This window comes from Hipposideros armiger, unplaced genomic scaffold (genome assembly GCF_001890085.2).
Source record: "Hipposideros armiger isolate ML-2016 unplaced genomic scaffold, ASM189008v1 scaffold_326, whole genome shotgun sequence".
Taxonomy (NCBI): domain Eukaryota; kingdom Metazoa; phylum Chordata; class Mammalia; order Chiroptera; family Hipposideridae; genus Hipposideros; species Hipposideros armiger.
Window position 1 is genome coordinate 1138715 of NW_017731676.1, and position 22534 is coordinate 1161248.

Sequence of the window (22534 nt, forward strand, 5' to 3'; positions counted from 1 at the left end):
GGAATTGGGGAAGGGGAACAGACAAGTTCTCTCCTTTTGTTCTTCAATCTAGTTGTGGAGGACGTTGCTTCACTGGCCCATGTTGCTAGTATCATTGCACTCTTCTCGGGTGAGGCAGTCACTTGCCGGCTATTGGACGGCTGCTCATGGTAGCTCACGGCAGGTCACAAAAGCTCACAACTGCTGCCGGCCAGCCCCACTGCAGCCTATGCTGTCACCGGCGACTCAAGGCAGCCCAGCTCCAGGTTGAGCTGTTGTTCACCATCTTAGCTATTGAGGGCACAGCATCACTGTGGGATCTGAACCAGGGCCCTGCTGCTCAGAGCTGGCGTCCCAAGCCAATTCCTAACCAACGCGCCACTCGGCCAGCCCTTACCAGTGCTTTCTTATATGCACATGGGCAGAAAAGACTATACACTTTTTATAACAGGATGAATAAATTGAATACATGGAAGGATTGTAAGTTAAATATATTGATTTAACTGGGGAAAATTGTATAGTAGTTAATAATGTCTCTAATGCCTGGAAAAGGTAAGATAGGCCATTGATTTAGGTTTTTCTAAAATGTCCCAACATCCATAGCTTGTGTTTTAAGGTCTCCATTGCATTATTCTGAAGTATATATCTGAAAAGGATTTGAACTTAAATCCTTCAATCATAATTTTAATGCTCAAAACCATTCCTTTAAAACTTAAGCTTTGATGCAGTAATTCCAAATCTGAGTTTAGCGATAGAAATGGAATACCTTAAGCTTTATGCACTAAGCTATTTGTTGAAGTGTAAATTGTAATGGTTAAAAGATGATGATATCCTAAATATTTTTTTTCAAGGATGGTCAAGTATATTATGAAATGTAGACGTAATGAAATACTAAGTGGCCATTAAAATAAAATGTTTATAAGGTACATGTAATAGCGTGGGAGTATTTATCATATGACCTCAGGAAAAAAACCCACATAAATTTTACATAATATGCTTTCAACGATGTGAAATAATTTTAAGAGACTAAATGGAAATACATCAAATGTTGAGTGGTTATCCCTGGGTAATGAAAGTAAGAGACATTTAAAAATATTTTTCATATTTTGTTGCATTTTAAAAACTATTCTACACTTAACACACCCTTAGTTTTATATTCAGAAGACTTGCAAGCGAAAGAATAAAGTTTAGTTTAGAATATTCAGTGTACCAATTTTAAATGGAATTTTCATAAAAAATAAGCAAATGTTTAGCCTTATATTGGACAAGACATCTGTGTCATTTTTCTCTCTTTGATTTGATGGTATTTCAGCATTCGAAGAGGTTTTATACTAATGATTCATTGGGTTTGGAATTTGAAAGTGGAATGGGAAGGTGGACATAATGAGAGCTAAGAGGGAGAAGAAAGATTTAAAGGCAGTTTAATTAATTATTTGCAGCATAATAGATACAAAATGGCTGTGGCCTTAATTTGTCAGAGATGTGATAGAATATTATCTTTCTAATTTCTGCAGTATCAAGTCATGGGTTGATAAGATGCAAGAAGACCTTGTCACACTGGCGAAAACAGCAAGTGGCGTCAGTCAGCTTGTTGATGTGAGTAGAACCCAAATAAACTTGTTAATTTTTTTTCCTTTCATTTCAATGTTCTATCTTCTAAGAAGTTATGCTTCTGTATTATAACTAGGATATGATTTCTCATGTGGATCTGGTAGTGAAATTCTGAGAGAGACCCTTGGTACCGCTAGTTATTGTGAAAAAGAAACACCATCCTTAACAATTAATAAAGTTTTCTCACCACACTTTATAGTTTACATACAGCCCTCACTTAGATGAGTCCATGTGGTACAGACACCCCTAAATGTTAAATTGGGATGTTCTTCAGGCTGTTTTATAATCTCTCACATAGTGGTGACTTTAAGTACTGTGATGGATTCTTTTGAATATCCTCAGTGGGAACACTTCTTCATCCTTTGAATATAGATTTTATTTTTAAAAGGAGTTGGAAAGTGATTATAGCCATGTCTGGAGACTAGAGTGAGTCACTGAGATAGGTAATAAAGATTTTGGTGCTAGAATAGGAGTCATTGTAAAATATGGCTTTTCTTATGATTTATGAAATGATTATGAAAGTCACTTTTAAATGATTTTTGAAAATGATAGCAAAATATAAATATTTATATAGCATCTTAAATAGATTATTTCACTTGAGTAAGAACATTTGCAATATAGTTTCTGTAAGATTAATTAAAAATGAAATGTCATTTCTTTAGAGCCTCACTTCTTCCATTTCAATGTAAGTAATATAACAATTTGAAAGTACTTTCATCTTGCATTCTTAGTGATGTAATGAAGCCTTTTATTTTCCAAAAATATGATGGGTTAATGAGATGAAATGGCATAAAAGCGATTTAATATGTGATATATGAATATTTATATGTGAACATTTCTCTCTGGGAGAAACTAGAATTCATAGTTACTTTATACATTAATAGAAATTCATAAGGAAACCTGATTAACCAAATGTGTACCTTAAAAAAATTATTCCAGAAACTCTATGTAAAAACAGTTGTAGGTTTCAATCTAAGAGCATGTTGAGTAAACTCAAATATCTGTGAGATACAGAATATATTTGGAAATAAAAGGTGTTCCTTGTGAATAACAATGATCAAATTTAATTCTAGTCAACACATAGTATGTCCCAAAACTGTGCAGTCTACCAAGGGTTGACAGAGACACCGTTCCTCTTCTTAGAGAACTGACATGTTGCTAATCAAAACTATCCATTATTATTGGGTACAAAGTTTCCTGAAAGGTCCTTTAAACTGGTACTTGCCATCCACAATGATTTATTGTGGGAAAGTTAATAAGAATATGAAAATGTGTAAGATATAAGTGAGCTTTTATGAAAGTGATGGTGTTTATGAAATGAGAAAAAATGTAAAGAGAATGGACAAATTCTGGTTAGAAGTTATATTACTCTCTTTATTGACAGATTGAGATTAAAAATAAACTGCCCCTGGGAGCTCTCCTTCACTCCTCCATTGTTTCTTCAGCCTCAAAAACTACCTTCTTGGCTGACCTAATTTTACTTTTGGTGTAAATATGTGAACCCCTTCTTGCTGAATCTGCTTTTTGCAGTGAATCATTAAGCAAAAGACATCTCACCTGATTTCCACTATGCTTTGTGATGTATAGATTACTAAGAACAGTATAAATATTGTTAAATAAGTAAATGGCCGAGTCTGAATTAGGAAAACAGAATAGAAAGGAGAGGTTGAAAGAAAATACCCACGATGATTTTTTTGTTTGTTTATAAGACAAGTACTTAATTACAGTGACAGAAAAGTATACTATTAAAAGAATTCTATATTAAGCAACGAAGAAGGGAGAGAGAACAGACTTCATTATTAGAAAAATAATTTAAATGTTAGGGAACATGAAGAACGTCATTTTACAGAGATAAATGATCCATATGCTGCTCTCCTTTTCCTAGAGACAAGGTTCATGGTGGGGCCAAGTGACACGTTTCTTTTTGGCCATGGGAACTTACAGCCAGAGACTGACTGAAGGATGCCAGAGTTGAGAGTGAACTTGAAGCTGAGATTGGGGGTGTTGGATACATGGCGAGGACTGAAAATTGAATAAATGGAGGAATTTAACAGGTTCCTCGATTGAAATTCATTATTGTGGAAATGATGATTCACCCGAAATTATTTAATGCAATTGTTTTTACAGGCTTCACAGCAGAAAACTAGCATTTTACATGATGGTTCAGAAGCAGCTGTAATGAGGCAACATAGCTAAAATAAGACATCTTTCCAATTGATGAAAATTGCTTTATGGCATCATAAAATATTAACTCAAGGAAAGTTGATAAATATTATTGCATGAATTCAATATTTTAGCTTTATAAATGAGAGATCTTGCCCACGTTACCTGCCTAACTTCTGTAAAGATCAAGCGTGAATAGGCTTAAATAGTACTATTACCCTGATACATTCATGTTTTAAGATATGTCCTAGTGAATTATTCCATTATCTAATCATTTATTGGACTATAACATGTCCATTAATTGCATGTGCTCAACCACAAGGTAGATGAAATAATTGCCGGAAGAAAAGAAATAAAATTAGTGGAAAGAGATGATGTGTTAAAATTTTTCTTGGTGTATTTAATATATTGAACCTTTTAAATACAACTGAAGGACTTCATTTGTTTTTCATTAGTTCAAGCATTGTACTAAGCCCTTCACCTTCACTATCTTATTATTTCTCAGGACAACCTTGTGAAGTGAACATCATATTTAATATGCATGAATCAATTGCAGGGTTACGTTTTTGTTCTATGCTATTGAACTATGAAATTGGGTGTCACTCCAAAGTTAAAAAGAATAATCTTGTTATGCTTTAGAATATATGTTACTATTTTACCTTTTTCTATTGCTACTTGTATTTTGAGAAAGTAAGCAGGCCCCTGATTAGGTACCAGGTTAACATATCTGGTTATGCCCCTGATGTTTTTATAAAATACATAAATTAAAAGAAGCCAAAACTTTGCTACCAGTTATCCAGTCCTGAATATTTCTATTTGAATTTCTTTGAAGAAAGAAAGCATAGAAGGAAACTGTAAAATGTAAATTTACATGTAGAGTTTAGAACCTTCCATTATCATTGATATGCACAGAAATGGTTTTGTGTGTTTATCTATTGAAAGAATTACTAAGAATGGTACAGGAAGTTGTTTTTCTTGACTTTGTCTTTATGGTCTTCCACCTGAAGAAAATATACTGATTTTCTTCCAGTTGATAACTTTGTGGTCTGGCCAAGATGTTTCATTTCATTGAGTTGTTGAGATTGATGTCATAATCCATATAAAATATGTATCCATCTGTAATCAGAACTCAGCAATTGTCATTCTTTTGTTGTATTATTTGGAGTATAGGCTGAGCCAGTGTAACAAAGAGATAAGTCAACCATGCGTTTTTCTCCCGTGTCACAGTCTAGAGGTGAACATTTTAGGGTCAGCATGTTGGCTCTTCTTTGTCAGCATGTGAAATTCCTGAACCCAAAGAGATTCTTCCAGTTGTCATTATTTGCCAGCCATCATGGACAGGGAAAGAGACTAGATGAACAGATACCCAGTTACTTTAAGGGTAAGGCATTTTGCTCACATTCCAGCGACTGGAACTTACTCATGTGGCCACATCTAACCAGAAGGGAGTTAGAAAAATGGTCTTTAGCTGAGTAGCCATATGCCAACTGTATCAGAGTGGAAGGGGGAGAACAGATAGCAGAACATAAGTAACAGTTTTCCACTGATATGTATTATTTGAATACTGTCCTTGTAAGAGCTATATCTAAAAATGTATTAAAGAATATTAACACTACATAGTAGCCGTGTTTACATATTTTAAACATTATAGATCAAGACAAAATTAAAAAGATCCCCAGATTTTGAAACATACATGCATTTGAAACAATCTGAATTGTAGAATATTATAAAAGACAGTTTATTTTAAACAAACACACACACACACACACACACTCATATACACACATTCATTTGTTTACCATGCTGGCAAATGGAGAGGTTAATCATCATATATTAATAGATACTGTTTTTTGGGGGAGAGGGGTTATCACTTTGAGGGGTAAAAAGTATAACTGTTGCACTTTTGTACACGTGAAACTAATAAAAAAAATAAATTAAAAAAAATTAGATACCGTTTTTAAAAATTAAAGTGTTCTTAATATTCCTGAAAACAATATTTTTAATTTTATGAACATTGGCCAGCGATCATTGTTTCATTTAATTGGTTGATAAAGTATTTTTTGAAAAATATACACCTAAATTTTGACCAATATCCAAATTATCAGGTAATGGTGCTTCCTGAAAAAGTTTTCTATAAATAAATCGATGAATAGAAACTACTGTTTGCCTTCTACAAGATAGATTTCTGAGTCTATGAAGAGTTATTATGTTAAAAGAAAGCACAACTCTGCAAATGTGTCAGAAATCCTCTGTTGCCACACCTGATTGACCCTGCCCTGGGGCCAGCAAACCACAATGTAAGCAAATTATAGTCATGGGGAGTTTTGCTGCCACCTTTGTGAACTATTGTCTTCACACCTCCCCCTTTCTCTTTAGGAATCCAAGAGTTTCTCACAGCCTCCTCTTTATTACAAAAGAAGGGGTTGCTAAATTATGATTTACACTTGGTTGTTTAAGTCTTCAGTAACCCATTGATCTCTAAGAGGAACATACTTGGTATTAGGAAGCAGATGTGAAGGCTACATTTTGAAAGAGGTAGAGTTTCTCCTCATTTCAAACAGGTCTTTCTCTCTCTCTCTCTCTCTCTCTCTCTCTCTCTCTCTCTCTCTCTCTCTGTCTGTCAGGGGAGAGGTGCCAGGCAGGGGCTCAGCAGAACCTGGACTGAGGTGAGGCCCATGATGCAGCAAGGGCACACAGGTTAGGGAGGCACCGCGCTAAGAGTCATAAACCTGCACAACCCTCAGAGGGAGTGATTAGCTCCTGAAATTTTGTGTCCTAGGCGCCTCATTTGCCTCATTTGCCTCACCCTAAGCTTAGCCCTGGGGCCCAGGGACAGTCAAGGCCTGACTTACTCTGTATCTTCTGTTCTCCATGGCTGAGGGCTTAGAACTTCGCAGCCTTTGGACATCACACCTATCCCAGGCCTCCTGGCTACGTTTTCTTCCCTGCTGCTTTCCCCTCCAAGGCGGAATGTCTGGTCTTTCCTCCAGCTTTTCTGGATGCTTTGTTAGCCTCCCAGGCTCATCTTGTGTCTCTATGTAAGGTACAGTGGGTATTCCTGTAGTGCTAACAACATGTTCATTTTGAAATCTTCACCCATATTATGTGACATTGCTCCATACGTCCCTTCTGTTTCCATTCCAATATTTTTTGTGTCGTCTGATAATGAAGGATGCTAGGGGAATCCAAACTTTTTGATAACTGAGGTTATTATATCCCTCTAGTTTTCTGGGAGAGTTGAAATGCCAACTTCCTGCCATAAGGCTATTTTCTTGAATGGAAATTTTGTCTGGATTTCTAACATGTTAGGCTAGAGTATGCAAACATTTTTTATAAGTGTGTGAATTCATTTTTTTTTTTTTACCTGGAAGTTTAATTTTGAAGATAAAATCATTGTACAATGGCATCGTCATAGAACTTTCTGGCTTTAATTCACCGTTGTGATTTCATAAGTTAAAGTATTGTTAAAATCAGTACCTTCATATTTCAATATGCTCTCAAAGAGATAAATATGAAACGTGTCTAAATATTGTGTATTGTGCATTCAGTTGTCTTAATTAAGTTAGTATTTACATAAGGGTTTTCAGTGAAGAATTTCATTAGTAACTTGTGGGGTTCACAGACTGATGCTTTTTCTTTGACATTGTGGTCATGCCATCTTATGTAAATAGAATATTCATTTTCTAGGTGGTAGAGAATTTAATATATTAATCTATTTGCGAAAGAAGATACTCTAAAGCAGAACGTAATTAATCATTGGTGGTTATAAATAGGGAATCAGCAAGATGCAGAGGCAACAACAAATGTGGGAATTTTTTTTCCCCTCTCGGGAATGCTGCTAAGTAGGTGGATAATAGTAGATTTCCCTTTACATGCTTGTCAAGTGAAATAGATAGAAACACTCTCCCTTCCTCACAGCAATGTGTGGGGGTAGAGGGGCATACAATATAAAATGTGAAAACAGTACTAGAGGTTGTGAAAAGTTAAATGCTTATTACTTTTTAACAAATAGCTTTATATTTATATTACTTTATAGAAGTAATATAATTACTTTTAAAAGTAATGTAACTACTTTATACAAGTGATATAAAAACTTTTCAAATATAGCTTATTTATTTCACATTTTGGTTTTGTTCAGAAATGCCTTACTACACCTTCAATGATGAAATATAGCTAAGTCAGTTACCATAACTCTGTAGACAACTTGAGATGATCATTATTATAGGGAAATGAAGCACATTTTCCCCCTTAAGTAGAGAAAAATCAATTTTGACTGCAGAATGTACTTTCAATAGAGAGTATGGACAACCTTTACCTACCCACTAGAGATTTCAAAGAAGCCTGTTTTTCTTTTTCATTTTAACAGTGGTTAATTACATTCATTTTCAAAGATAGGGTAAAATAAACTCTAAGGGATTTCTAATCTTATGTTGAATTTCAGTGTTTTCTTAACATGTTTTTATGTGAAGCACTGTTACTTCACAAACATTAATAGTGGAAGATTGTTAATTTTTTTTACCTTATCAATCTGTTCCATTAACAATCAATAATGAACACTTTCTTAAGTTATGCTGGTGTTTGAGGTATGAGTTATTATTTATTGTTTCTCCAAGTAGCAATCTAATGGCTTGGTGATACTAATTACAGAGAGAATGACATAGAGCAACTGTGCTCTCTCCTTGCCTATAGGCTGCATAGAGGACAGGGACGCTAAAAACTCATGGAAGTGACGTAGTCAAATGTTAGCTTCTTCTGGAAAATGAAGATGGATGCCATAAAAGACCATTATTTGCTACTGTACACTCTGAATATACAACACATAGCTTCTTCTTTCTTTTTCTTTTTTTCCTGAAGATGCCTTTAATGTCTTTATATAGAGAGCAGAGTTCTCAGCCAGGGGCAGTTTCATCCCCCAGGAGACATTTGTCAATTCTTGGAAACAGTTATGATTGTCATAGCTGGGGTGGAGGTGGGGTGGGAGGGCAAACGCTACTGGCATTTAGTGTATAGAAGTCAAGGATGCTGCTAAACACCCTACATTGCATAGGATATCGCCCCACAACAAAGAATGATCTGATAAAAATGTCATTATCACCGAGGTTGAAAAACTGCCCTAGGAGAGTGAAGAATTTGAGGCAAGAATATACGACTATATGAAATTCTTTAAATGATTATAAATTGGTAAAATCGTATGTCAGCATTGATAGGTAGCAGTTTTTCTTTAGAAAAGCCATTTGCTACTAAGATGGTTAAGGGCAAATTAACTGTGCTGCTTTTTAAAATTTTTTTGTTGGTAGTGAAATGAATTCAGGTCATTTGGGGTTAGGGACAAACAAGCAGCTCACTAGACCTATGGTTAATTATTTTTTAATTTAGTTTTAATGGAATCTAGTATGATCTCTCTCACTTTTAATTGCACATGAATTTTCTGGTCAAAATACATACACAATTCACATACATTTCCAGGTATGCAAAGGGAAAGAGGCTAGATTATTACGTTGTCTCTGGAATTTAAAAAAGTAGGTAGCTTCTTATACCTATATTAATATTTTTCTTTCTTTAATTCTAACTATTCTTAAAGAAAAACTTATAATTTACTTGATGTGTGAAATATCTTCAACCTTAAAAATGAAGAATTTCTTGCGATGGTTCTTTTTCATGTTTACCTTAATCTTTGTTTTAGTGTAGTTTCTCTATTCCAAGGATGATGTCTAGTATTTCATGGGTATTTCTGGTTAAATATAATCGCCTGTTCCTAGTGTAGAATGGGGAGAGTGAACAGGTATGTTTACATGTTATGGTTTTCACTGGTTCTCTTCCTACTTCATCCTGACTATATTGCTCAAAAGTGACACCATCAAATTCTTGTTAACAGGAGCTAAGGCAAGTAGCAGTATGCTGTGGAAGATTCATCAATTTTGACTTCATTGTTCCTAAATATTCTTCCTAATGTCCCATCTGAAACGTGATACTGTCCCAGCTAAAAAGGTATATCATATCAAATAGAAAGAGGGAGTAGGGAAAGTATTACTGAGCTATTGAGTTAAATGTTAGAATGCCAGTTTGATGTAGCTATCATCAGAAAAGTACGCAGTATAAATTTGAGAATATGACCGATTATATATGTGTACGTATGTGCATGTGTATATATGTATATAATTGCATGTGAATATGTATATGTTTGAATGTTGCTTATAATAAACAAGCCTATGTTATATTTTGAATTCTTTCTATGACTATTTGTTTTAGTAGGCACTAGGAGATCTGAGCTAGGTATTTTCAGTCTACAAAGCTTAGCGTTGACTGCATAATAAGGTGCAAACCAATACTCTGAATTTTATAGTTCTTCATAACTATATACCTACTACCCTTTTAGTCTTTTTTTTTCCCCAATAGTTTCTTGTATTACACACATTCTAATTCTTTCCCTCCCTTGTTTATGTACATTTACTCCAAAGTGTGGCTATAATCTCATCAATTTGGCTCTCATGGCCCATGTGATTTTACCTTCCTCTGAATTCTGAAAGCACAATTTTCTGTACATCTTTATTGGAGCACCAATAATGTCCACATTGATCATTACCCTAATTGTGTATTTAATTATTTTTAGGCATTTATTTATATTCCATTATATAACTGCATACAACCTTACATAGCCTGTTATAATTTTAGGTTCAAAATAAATATTGATTTTCAAATACAAGGAAGAACTTGTTATATGTCAGCATTCCCATTCCCAGTAAAGTCTGATGCAGTAACCCGTCTCAGTGTCTGTTAACTAATTCATGCCACCGACATTCATTGAGTGCCTGCTCCGCGTGCTGGGCTGTCCCATGGACACAACTGGCAAGAATCTCTGTCCTCTTGAAACTTTCTTCTCATGCTCCCATCTCTCTGGTTTTCTCTTGCATAGTCACATCTTTCTCTTCCACTTTTAAGGACACTTGTGATTATATTGGACTCACCAAGACAATCCAGGATCATCTCGTAAAGTTCAGCTGTTTAGCAAAACTTAAGTTCATCTGCAAACTTAATTCTCCTTGGCTGTGTAACAACATATTCACAGATTCTGGGGTTTAGGAGGAGGATATCTTTGGGAGGCCATTGCTCTGCCTACCATGGCCATCAGCTCTGTCACTCAGTGTCTGAATACTCTTCCTTCCACTAGTCTTTTCACTTCTGCTGCTGCTTCTGCTCTCGATCCATCCAACCGGCATCCTCTGGTGAGACAATCCAATTTGTTCAGTGTACTATTATTTATGCACGTCTTCTGTACTTGGCTCCTTACAAGCCATTGATTCAGCAGTTAGCTGCTCCTGTGTCTGATAGGTCCTGATGCAGTTAGTCAGGGGCCAAGGGCAAGGTCATACATTAGAATATTGCTACTCATTTGTAAGTAAACTTCTTGGGCTCCTTTCATCAGGGACTGTCAAAGAGGGAAGAAATGTCCCTCAAACAGATGGCTGTGGCTCTCGACCTTTTCTGTCTGACTTACTGATATGTGGGATATAAAACTGAAAACAACAAAGGAACAAGACAAGCACAGGAAGAACCCAAAACTCATAGACACAGACAATAGTTTAGTGGTTACCAGAGGTTAAAGGGGGAGAGGGGTGGTAGATGAAGGTAAAAGAGATCAAATATATGGTGATGGGAGAACTGACTGTGGGTGGTGAACACACAGTGTGATATATAGATGACATATTACAGAATTGTACACCTGAAACCTATATAAATTTACTAACAACTGTCACCCCAATAAACTTTGTTTAAAAAAAAAAAAAGAAAAAAGATGGCTGTGGGCATGGCAGAGCTTTTGATTGCTTATCCAGGATAAGTTCCTGGATAAGTGGGAGGAAAGTAAATATATACATACTGAGGAAATGAGTTGTCAAATTTATATATTTAAGCTTTAATATGCAGAAATTTGACCCTGTTTCTCTTTGGGAAACTTAATTTACTCATGAGCTGCCATTTTCTCTTCCAGGAGAGGAAAAATATTAGTCTTGCCATTTCAAGGTTAGTTTCTTTCAGTTCAGAAGAGCCTTTTGTGGTATTATAGATTTAATAAATTTCAAGTTCAGACTCCCTTTCAGTATTCTATAACATTCTTGACTTTGCTCTTTGGGATCTGAGTGAAAACTTATGTGACAAAAATCTAGTGTATTTGCTCTCCTCTGTTCATTTGGCATAGATATTGAAGGTAATTGCTGCTAAGAACTTGCACAAATCTCCTCAGCCTGCATAGGGACCCTCAGCTCTGCATGGTTTTCACCATCACCCTTGAGCTGCACCTCTGTTTTCCACTGTCCATCCCTCAGTCTTTGCGTTGGGATCCCCTGGGTCCTGCACTGAGGCAGTCTCCTAGCAAACATACAGAGCCTTAATTCTTAGCTTCCTTTCGTGCTTATCCCAGGGGGCTTTTCCATTTCCCCCTGTATCCTGCTGAAGCCAAGGGAGATTCCTGGCAGAGTGGCATCGTAGACTCACTTTCCTAAACGTGCCATGTTACCATTTCACCTTCTGCTCTGGGAGAGGCTTAGTCCTTTATGATGTGAAATGGGACTGAAACCCCCTCCACACTGATATTCCAATGCCTGAACCCCTTGTTCTCATTAATACAATGGTTAATTGAATGTATTTTTGTAGGTTTCCTAAAGTGAGTACAGGAGATAATGTATGTCCAATACCTCGAGTGGTGCAGAGTAGCTGCTTGAAAGTGACTGTTAATATAATCTTCTAGTTCATCCAAAACTTGGAAGCCTATCTAACTTTCAGGAAGCATCTCTGGGGTATCTGTAGTATTCCATGGCATAATCCCATAATTCCATGGGATTATGATTTCTGAAACATTTCTTTAGGTGTGTTTAGTAAGCAATTATATCAGAGTGGTGCCATCTTTTGGTATTACATTTAAAGCTATTTTTAAATGTAGTATTCTGAAAACTATCTTGAAACTATGGACTTAATTAGAGCAAAGAGACTTGGAAAGAGGTTTTCAGGGAAAGAGGTAGGGAAACCATGTTCTCTTTGTCATCACCACAAAACTTGGTCTGTCGATGTAATAGGGAAAGTACATTAAAGCCAGTTAATTAAAATTGTAAGAAAAAATATGTACAGGTGACAAGTATTCTTTTGTCAGAATTTGTGTCAATGATGGCAGGGAGAGGACTTGAACTACTGAAAAATGAAAGCATATTCGTCTTTCAGTCAGGAGGGAAAACATCCTGTCTGGGGTTCTCTTTATGTGCTGCACTCCATCTAGCAGAAGAAAGGGTAGCAGTGTCACACAGCATGTGAGGAGCTGACGTGTGATCTGAATACAGCTCTGGCTGGTGCCAAAAACTCAAATTATTCCCGCCATGATATTTTTCTTTCAGAAAAGATATTGGATAAAATGTCAAAGCAGGTCATTCTTTAAGGAAAAGATACTTAAGGCTCTGTTTAAAATAGACATATGAGCTTGGCAACATGTTAAATATTGTAGAAATGTGGTTTATTTTAGTGGCAGAAAATACTATATATATTATAATGTATATATTATGAAAATAGTATATTATGTTAAAAATACATGTGAAACCTTCTACTCTGAAAACTGTTTACTAAACATTTACCAGGAGACTTTTTGAGAGATTTACAATACTTCATGCAACAACAAAGAATATTGTATTTTTTAAAACCAGAAGCAAGAGTTACTTTTTTTGGTGGGGCAGTTACATGGTTTTTATTCATGTTTATTACCCAGAAAACATTTCAAATGTGGTTTCATATGTAAAAAGGACAGTGGGGTATTTACATTGGCATCGAGAATTAAAGTTCCTCGACTTAATTTATTTAAAGTTTATTTGCAAACTAGATCTTGTTTTTCTTTTTAATTTTCTAAGCATTTAAAAATTATCCTAGAGACACACTTTGAGAGAATATTTTATATATATGTGAGAGGATATGTATATAGCTGAGCTACATTGTTTCTTCTGATTTATAATCCTCTCATTCTTTAAAGCACTGGTAATGTGTCTGGCATATGTAGGTTGTGACTTAATAAATGACATCATCTGTAGTACATAATGCGCAGTATATATTGTGCATCCTGAACTAATCTCCACCAAGTCTCAATTATACTGTAGTCCCTATACCACAGGAAGGAGGCTAGACTTCATAAAGAAGCAAACAACATATTAATGGTTCAAAGCACAACTGCCTTTCACACCAATTAGCTATATTGGTTTTTCTGCAAAGAACTAAATATCCTGGATCAATTAAAGTGATGTTGAGGTTTATCTGTTTGTACCCTGATCAATTAACCTATTCAGGAGAGCATGTTTCCTGGATGTCATCTTAGGCTGAAATGAAAGAGAGAGCCTTGGGTTGGATGGAGTTCGTAACAGATAACCTGGGTCTTTAAAATGGAGCTCAGTAATCTGCCCCTCAGCAGAAAGCACAAGCAATCCAGTAATATGCAGGAATCCTGGATAAAACTAAATCTGGGGATTTTATATGACTAAATTACTGTGCCTGAAATAGCTGGAATGAAAACCCACAAGGTCAAAATTCAAAGCATGGGAAACACCTCAGAGTTTGAATAAGTCAAACAATTCAGGAGTAAAAGTTTGCTTTAAATCTTTTAACACTATTAATTTTTAATCAATTCAATAAAAATGATAACTTTCTGTAAAGTGATGTGTGCTCTGTTATACATAAATGTTAGCATATCTATCTGTGTCTATTTGAGACCCGTGTTCCCCAGCAGCATCCGTGTTCAGCTGGGACCAGGCTGTAGAACCTGTTGGTAGTAACAGAATCCTGGAGTTGTGCCAGGAAAAGCAGGCTTGAACTGGTTCCTCTCTGTGCCTGGATTCACTTCTCATAAGATGGTAAAAAACCGCCAGGCCCTGGCTTTCAAAGATGGTTTAGTCATGCGTGTGCCATCCATCTGTTGGAGGCATAAGGGATTTCCTTCTTCGCCCAGCCCTCCAGCCACAAGCATGGTTGCTGGTCCCCACCCTGCGAGCCCCCCAGCCTACACCTCTGCCTTTCTTTCATGCTTCTTCTCCTGCCAGGGGAGTACAGGTGCTGTGAATCAGGTGCATCTTAGGCCGCTCCAGGGAAATCCTTCCATAGGCACCGATGTGAGCCAGCACTGCAGAATTTCTTCTTTTGCTGCCTTGCTTACTTTCAGTAGAGTTTGATTCAGTGATTTAAACACAAAACAAAACATTCAATTTGATAATATAAATACTTCCACTATTACATTTTTAACCAAACTTTAATGTAGACCTTGATGACCTTCACTCCTCTGTGAAATGAAGCTCCCTGTGTCACCTGGATGACCCTTAGCAGGGGTTCTATATTGATGCATATTCTCTCTCTCTCTCTGTCCTTCGCTCCCTCTCTCCCTCCCTCCCTCATTTCATCATGTTTAGCAGCATACACGTTAGCTTCAGTGCCAGCAGTGAGGGAAAACAGTGGGAAGTCTCCCTCCATATATTATCGCTTTCCCCTCCCCTCTCCCTTTGTTCACTGCACACATCCTCCTGCTTGACCTCCTGTTTTCTAGAATGGCCTTGCTTTTTCTTTAAAATGCTGATGGCAGTTAAGACCAGGTTTGGAGGTTGGAGGTACAACTTCAAGTCACAAAATTGCATATACAAGTCATTGTACTACAAGATGTTTTACAGCCTGTTAACATGACGTCACTATTTTGGCAAGCCAGTGGTCTTCTAACACACTGATATTTGTATATATATTTTTTACATACTTAAACTCCAGAAAGACCAAGGTGAACAAAGGGAAGGGTGGGTTTTCTGATCAATTGTTTATGACTTTAAGTACATTCTAATGTGCACTTGCAAGTCAGATACGCCATTCTTGTTCTCATTAATTTTCTTTTCTGTTCACACAGATTTATGAGAAATACCAAGATTTGTATACTGTAGAACCCAATAATGCACGCCAGCTGGTGGAAATTGCAGCCAGGGATATCGAGAAACTTCTCAGCAACAGATCTAAAGCCCTGGTGGTGAGTTTAAATTGGATATGCTCATTTTATTATTTTCCATTACTTGTTTATTATTTATTTTTCATGCTTTATTTGGAAGTTTCCTTTTGTATGCTCTCTTTACCATAGAAACTGTGCTTGTCTAGGATGTTCATAAAAGATGAGCTATGATTTCCTTGTGAACCCAATAATTAGTTAGCTTATTTTAATTATGTTTGTTGTTTATATCAGGTGATTTTAATACACAGGAATAGTATATTGAATTGGTACGTGCATCATATATATATATATATATATATATATATATATGTCATGATGCATAATAATAATGTTTATCTATCGCACAACATAAAACCCACAAGTATTGCCAGTACTCTTAAAGCTGTTGGTACTTTCCTGTCCCATCAACCTGCCTTCCTGCCAGAGGTGGCTGATGATACTCTAGGTATCTGATTACTTCTTTGCTTTAGCAAATGGTCGTGCCTCACATATATGTTTTGCTAAACAAGATGTTAGTTTGCATGTTTTCCAGCTTTATTCAAATCATACACTGTACATAGTTCTCAGCGACTTGCTTTCTTCCATCAATATTATGTTTGTATGATATCTGGATGTTTGTGCTTAGCTTTAATTAATTTTTATTGACAGTCAAATATTATTTTATGATGATATATCTCAATTTATTCATTTATTCTCAGTTGATAAATTATTACTTGCATTGTTTCCAGGTGGGTGGTACTAAGAACAGTGCCACTAAATTTTCTTGAGCAGGTTTCATGGTACCTATGTGCAGGAATATTTGTAGGGTCAATACATGACATTAGAATTACTAGACTGTGGGGTATTCACAAAGTCAACTTTACAAAAGGATGACAATTGTTTTCCAAAATAGTTGTATCAATTTAGACCTTCACTAGCAATATGAGTCCCCATTGGGCCATTTCTGGCCAATAAGTGGCAATGTCACACTTCTTAATTTTAATACAGCCAAAGCCAACTTAAAATATTATTAGTATTTGGGGGTATGTGTTTTCTTGAAGAAATCCTTCCCTCCCCTTATGTTATAAATGTGCTTTTTATATTTTATTTTCAAAGGTTCTTTGACTTTCAGATTTATTTAATCTACCTGTAACCAATATCTGCCTATAATTTTAGGCTGCAATCCAAATTAAATTTTTTCTAACCATTTTTGCCAGGGTCATTTATTAATAGCTTGCCTGCCCTTATGAGCTCCAGTGATCAATCTAGGTGTCTGGTAGGCCCAGTTCCTCACCATGTTCTTCTTAAGAAGGATCTTGAGTATTCTTGAACTTTCACATTTTATCTAAATTTTAGACTCAGCATGTTATTATCGAAGGAAATCTTTATTGGGATTTTGATTGATATTGCATAGACTCAGACCAAATTGGAAATAATTGATATTGTGATATTTTGTCTTTCTATTTATAGTCATGGTAGTCTAACATTTTTTTGTGACATTCATACAGTCTTAAAATTTCTTCATGAAAGTTCTTCTACATGCTTTGTTAGCTAAAATGCCAGAGCTTAAATTTCACTCCTTTTATTCTACAAATCTTAGCATTGTTACTCTGAATTTCCTGTTGCTTATCACTCACAATTCAGATTTTTAGCTTACTACATTAGACACACACACACACACACACACACACACACACACACACACACACCATTGGCACTCAGAAATTTCCCTTGCTTTTTGTGGCACTTACAAATCTTTATGTTTCTTAAAATATCCTGGATCTTGTTGTAATGTAACAGGAGAGCCCTTTGAAATATTTGGTATGCCATATTGCCAGAAGTTGAAACATTTAATATTTAAGAAATATATAAATGAGAAATTTATGGTAAGATAAACTTTCATGACTGGATGATTCAAAGCATTATCTTCAATTTTGGGTATGTGAATATCATTGTTAGATATTATTTATAGATGTAAAGTGTGTTTTCAATAAAAGTTAATCTAATAAAAATAAGATGCTTTCTACTTAAGTAATTAATAGTTAATGACAGTGGAAAATGATTCCATTTGTATTGATTTTTATCAGCTTATATTTTTTCTCCAGATGTAGTAAGCAGGTAATTTGGATATCAAAGTCCCTTAAAAAAAGGTCATAGAATGCGATAGGATAAATCTTGTCTTAATTGGATTAAATGGGAGCCTATTGAGACTTTTTCTTTTTTTCTAAAACATTTGCAGTTGAAGCTCTAGACAGACATCTGGTGCATTATTTGAGTCCTGTGGGGCATAAATGACTGTCTTAAGTGCACAGTGGCAGAATACAGAAAACACAATGACTAATTAAATGTAGAATTAATTTGATTTTATGTCAGGGAGAAAGATTTATGTTTGTTTTCAAACTAAATTCTTCATTTAACTTTTGGATTCCACAAAAATAGAAGACAGATTATTTAAAAGAATATTTTGAAGCTAATTGAAAAACAGGTGCTACATTGTACTGTAAAGTAATGCACAATGACATTATTAATTTACCTCTGTTTTTGTTGTGGACTTATTCTCAGGGAGACTTCTGGATTAAAGAAGCTTTAATTTACCTGGGTGGAATCCCAATGTTATTCAATAAGTAAATATATTGGAAAAATCATGAATATACACATTTCAAGTAGATAAAATTTAATACTAGGTAGACCTTATTGAATGTTTACTACTAAGTAGTATTATCCAACAATTTCTCACAATGATACTAAGCTCTAGACATCACTATTAGTCTCATTTGTCAATGAAGAAACTGGGTAGTTGAGGGTTCCTTTGACCGTGGTTAAGGAAACATTTAATACGCAATGCCAGTGCTTCTCAAACTTTAACTTGCATATGGTTCACCCATGGCTCTTGTGAAAATGCAAATATTTATTCAGTAGAACTGCCCTGAGATACCACATTGCTAATAAGCTCCCAGGTGATGCTGATGCTCCCAGTACAAAGACTATATATACTTTGAGTAGCAAGAATGTGAGAGAATTCAAATTCCAGTGTGTCTGGCTTCAAGATCTGCATTCCTATCTATTACACAAATACATCCTTTGCCCTGAAGAAGTGTATAATCATAATGAGGAAGAAATTAGTGCTAGGCAGTATGCTGTGAATTACCATTCATTCAGATTAATAATTGGATGCTCCAGTAATAGAATATTCTGGAAGGCTATGAATTTTTCAGTGAATGATATATCAATTAGCCATTTTCAAAAATGATTTAATGAAGTAAAATATACATTATAGAAAATAATTATTTTTATTTGAATTTGAAAGAAATTAAACCTTTATTTTTTGGTATTACGGTTATCAACATAAAATACCTTTGAAAATGTATTATAGATGTAAAAATCTATTAAAAAGAAGTGAATTGAACTGGTTGTTTTCTCATAGCTACTAAAGAAGTTACTTAAGAGTTTATATTTGATAATTCAGTTATTTTTTTTTAAAGGAAATGAACTAGAGGTTTTTTTAGTGGAATGATTACAATTTGTGATAAATTTTATTATGCATGCACATACACAAATTTTATATATTTGAACATTAAATTTTCATTTCTATCTTTTATAGCCTGTTGATTAAAAACTAAACAAGTTATTTTATTGCTTTATGCTTATTTTGCATTTGTTTATATGTTTGATTTGAAACTACTCCAACCACTGTTTTTTGTTTTTTTTCAATTTCAGCATTTATTTTGACTTTTTATTCATGCTTATATTGTGCTATGGTGTTTTGATCTGCTCCATCAACCGCCTTAGAAAGAGCTGAAAGAGAAATCAATATCAAAAATATATTTTAGTTGGTTTTGCCCTAAAACCATCTCTTTGATAGCAAAACAGACTTTTGCACTTAAATCAATGTTTTTTAGTTTTGTTTTGTTTTTGTGTCTATATAAAAACATATTATGATTCTGATGATTGATATACATTAGGCTCTTACAGAAATCCTATGAAGTAGACACATTAAAAACCTATTAGTTCTTATTTTATAAATGAGGAAACTCAGAAAGGACCACGGTTCTTGTCCAAGACTTGTACAGATAACATGATGTAGTGGTGGAATTTGATTTTTGGACATCAATCTTCAATCCAGTTTTTTTCCCTCTAAGTCCACACTGGTAATTTCAGCCATTTTATTTCCAAGACATACTGTAGCACCTAAATGACTATTTTCTTACTGTTTTTCTTGCTATACTTATGTCTTAGAAACTGGCTCAATATGATAGTTATCCTGCTAACACTGATTATTCTTAAGCAATCTCAAATCAAACAATGTTTAGAAGCAAAAAAGAAACGATCATCTAACATTGCCATTAACATTTATTTCAGCCTGAACTAGGCTGAAAAATCTACATGTGTTAACGAACTGTTCATGGGAGAAAGCTTTTCAACAAAACAACCCAACCTCCAATGGTGCCTTCTGAAAAATGGAGGCGAATGAAATAAGTAGTCTCATTGTTCACCAACCAGCACAGCTAGGGGGATCTGCTGAGTTAATGAAGGTCTCTAGACATTTTGCTCAAAGAAAATAGGATCAAGATTATAATAAACAAATTTTTCTTGTGACACTGTTTCAATTGTGTTGTATTCTGTCTCCCTCTGGCTGTCTTGGTCACTTTAATTAAAACTGCTCCAATGTATTATGGAACTCTAAATACTGTAATGTGCCTCAACTCTTAATTCAACCTTAATATTCAGTTATGATTAGCTATTGAAGCAAAATAGCAGGTGTTTTCAAATAACTATTTAAATAGGATTGCATTTTTCTTTTTTCTGGAAGGAGTAAATCACTGTTGTTTAACCAAGTTGTTTCATGTGCCTTTAGCTCTTAGACCACTCGTTCTCTATCGTTCATGTTTGTCATCGGTGCCTGGAGAGCCTGCTAAAAATTCAGATCTCTGGCATTTGTCTCTAGAGATTTTAAATAAGAAGTAAAGGAAGAAATATGAGAAAATATAGTCCAAAGAAGTGATAAAGTGATGGAGGAAGAAATGTGAAATTCTTCAGAGATTCAAAGAATTTAAAATTTATTGTGTTTGGGTTTTAGGAACCATTGGTTTATTTTTGTAAGAACAGATTCATTAGAATATATTGGAATGGAATGGAATAAAGACTACAGTGTTAAAGAGTGATTAGGAAGTAAGAAATTTGTTTGCGTTTTCATGAAGTTTGGTTGGATAGTGAAAGAGAACTATGAAGTACTACTAAACACTTTTTTGTTTGTTTTTGAGAATGAAGGACGTATAAGTGTGGTTATAGACAGAATGGAAGGAATCTATGAATTGTGAAAATAAGAAAAAATATTAATGTTGAAGGATAATTCCAGAAAAAAGTAGATATCAGAGTCATGCAATTTATCTTTGAAAAGATGGTGCTATCTTTCATTTGAGACAAAAGTGATATTAAATATGAATAAAGGTAATTGAATTTACAGGTACCAAAAATTTGAAAGTCACACTAGATGACTGCTTTTCTCTTGATAAAGTAAAAGCTGATATTATATGCACAAAATGAAGGAGGGGCTATGGTAGTCTTGAGGACCATACTGAAAATTTGGGGGAGCAAAGTAAGAAAAAGTGAAAGGAGTCTGCTGTGGGTAAAGAAAATGACAGATAAAAAAATAAATCTAGGGCCTTTTGAACGTTGAGAAAAAAAACATAAGATATAAAATATCCTTATGTTCTAAGAGTGAGTGAGGTGCTAAGCTACGTATGAATTTGCAAGAGCTATTGGAAAATCTGTGTGAGAGTGTGTTTGTGTGTGTGTGTGTGTGTGTGTGTGTACATGTGTGTGTACCATTAGTCCAAAATCTTTCAAGAGGGTATAAATGTATCCAGATTGAAGAGAACAAAACAAAAATTATTTTGGAAAACGTATGGAATATTGTGCTATTTTTGTTTCTTCAGAAGAAAAGTGTGCTTATTCTTTAATTTTTCTGTTCTTGAGAGGATTACTTGTATTGCTTATATATTTCCCATTGAGTCTGAGTGGTGAAGTGACTAGGTAGTCCACTGTGTGTTTTGCCATGTTGAGATTACTTTATTTATTTGGGTTTGATACATGCCTCTGGATGCTAAAAATAAAGTGCTGAGGCTAGAGATGCCTGCCTGGTGGCTGAGCAATGAAAGTGAGTGAGTTGGGCACCTGCTGGGCACTCCACTGGGCATAAGCTTACACACAGATCAAAGCAGAGGTGGGTCTTATGGGATGGAGCTCATCTTGGACTTGATGCAATAGGGCGTTCTGCCAGGGGCAAAGCCAGTTAAGCAGAAAGAGGGTAGATATACACGGTCAAATGGGAACTGAGGCGTGGGGTGTAAATGGAAGCCAGACATGTGGTATTGCAGTTGGATGTTGTGGATATCTCCAAACAATGCAGGACAACACTCCAAGAGAGGAACAAGTCAGTGATGAGCATCCACCAAACCCAGAGAGTTACCAGCACACACTTACAGCCAAGTAGGGCTTTCCATTACCAGCTTTCTCATACCGCCATTGCTGAAGTCACCACCTGTGAGCTGCTAAGTGTGGTCAGCATAGGATCAGGAAGAAAAGCTCAGAGAAAGGAAATAGAAGTTCCCCACACTCCTTAAACTTAAACTCCTGAAGCTTGTCAGCCTGGAGCAGTGCCAAGCTAGTAATGGCGCTGCTTGATACAAATGAATTTTAAATTAAACTTAGACTTTTAATTTTAACCCAGATTAGATATTTTAATGAATTAGCTCAGACTGTTTTTAGATATAAGATTTGACCAAATCTTATACAGAGTGAGAG

General features: G+C 35.3%; 1 protein-coding gene across 11 annotated transcripts in view; it reads left to right on the plus strand.

Moving 5' to 3' along the window:
- The window catches only part of CACNA2D1 (calcium voltage-gated channel auxiliary subunit alpha2delta 1), a 484358-nt gene that overhangs the window by 96286 nt on the left and 365538 nt on the right, over positions 1 to 22534 (plus strand). For all 11 annotated transcript variants that reach the window (XM_019660718.1, XM_019660719.1, XM_019660721.1 and 8 more), the window contains exons 2-3: positions 1494 to 1575; positions 15656 to 15772. In XM_019660718.1, the coding sequence (XP_019516263.1) occupies positions 1494 to 1575; positions 15656 to 15772 (199 nt within the window). The remainder of the gene's footprint in view (positions 1 to 1493; positions 1576 to 15655; positions 15773 to 22534) is intronic.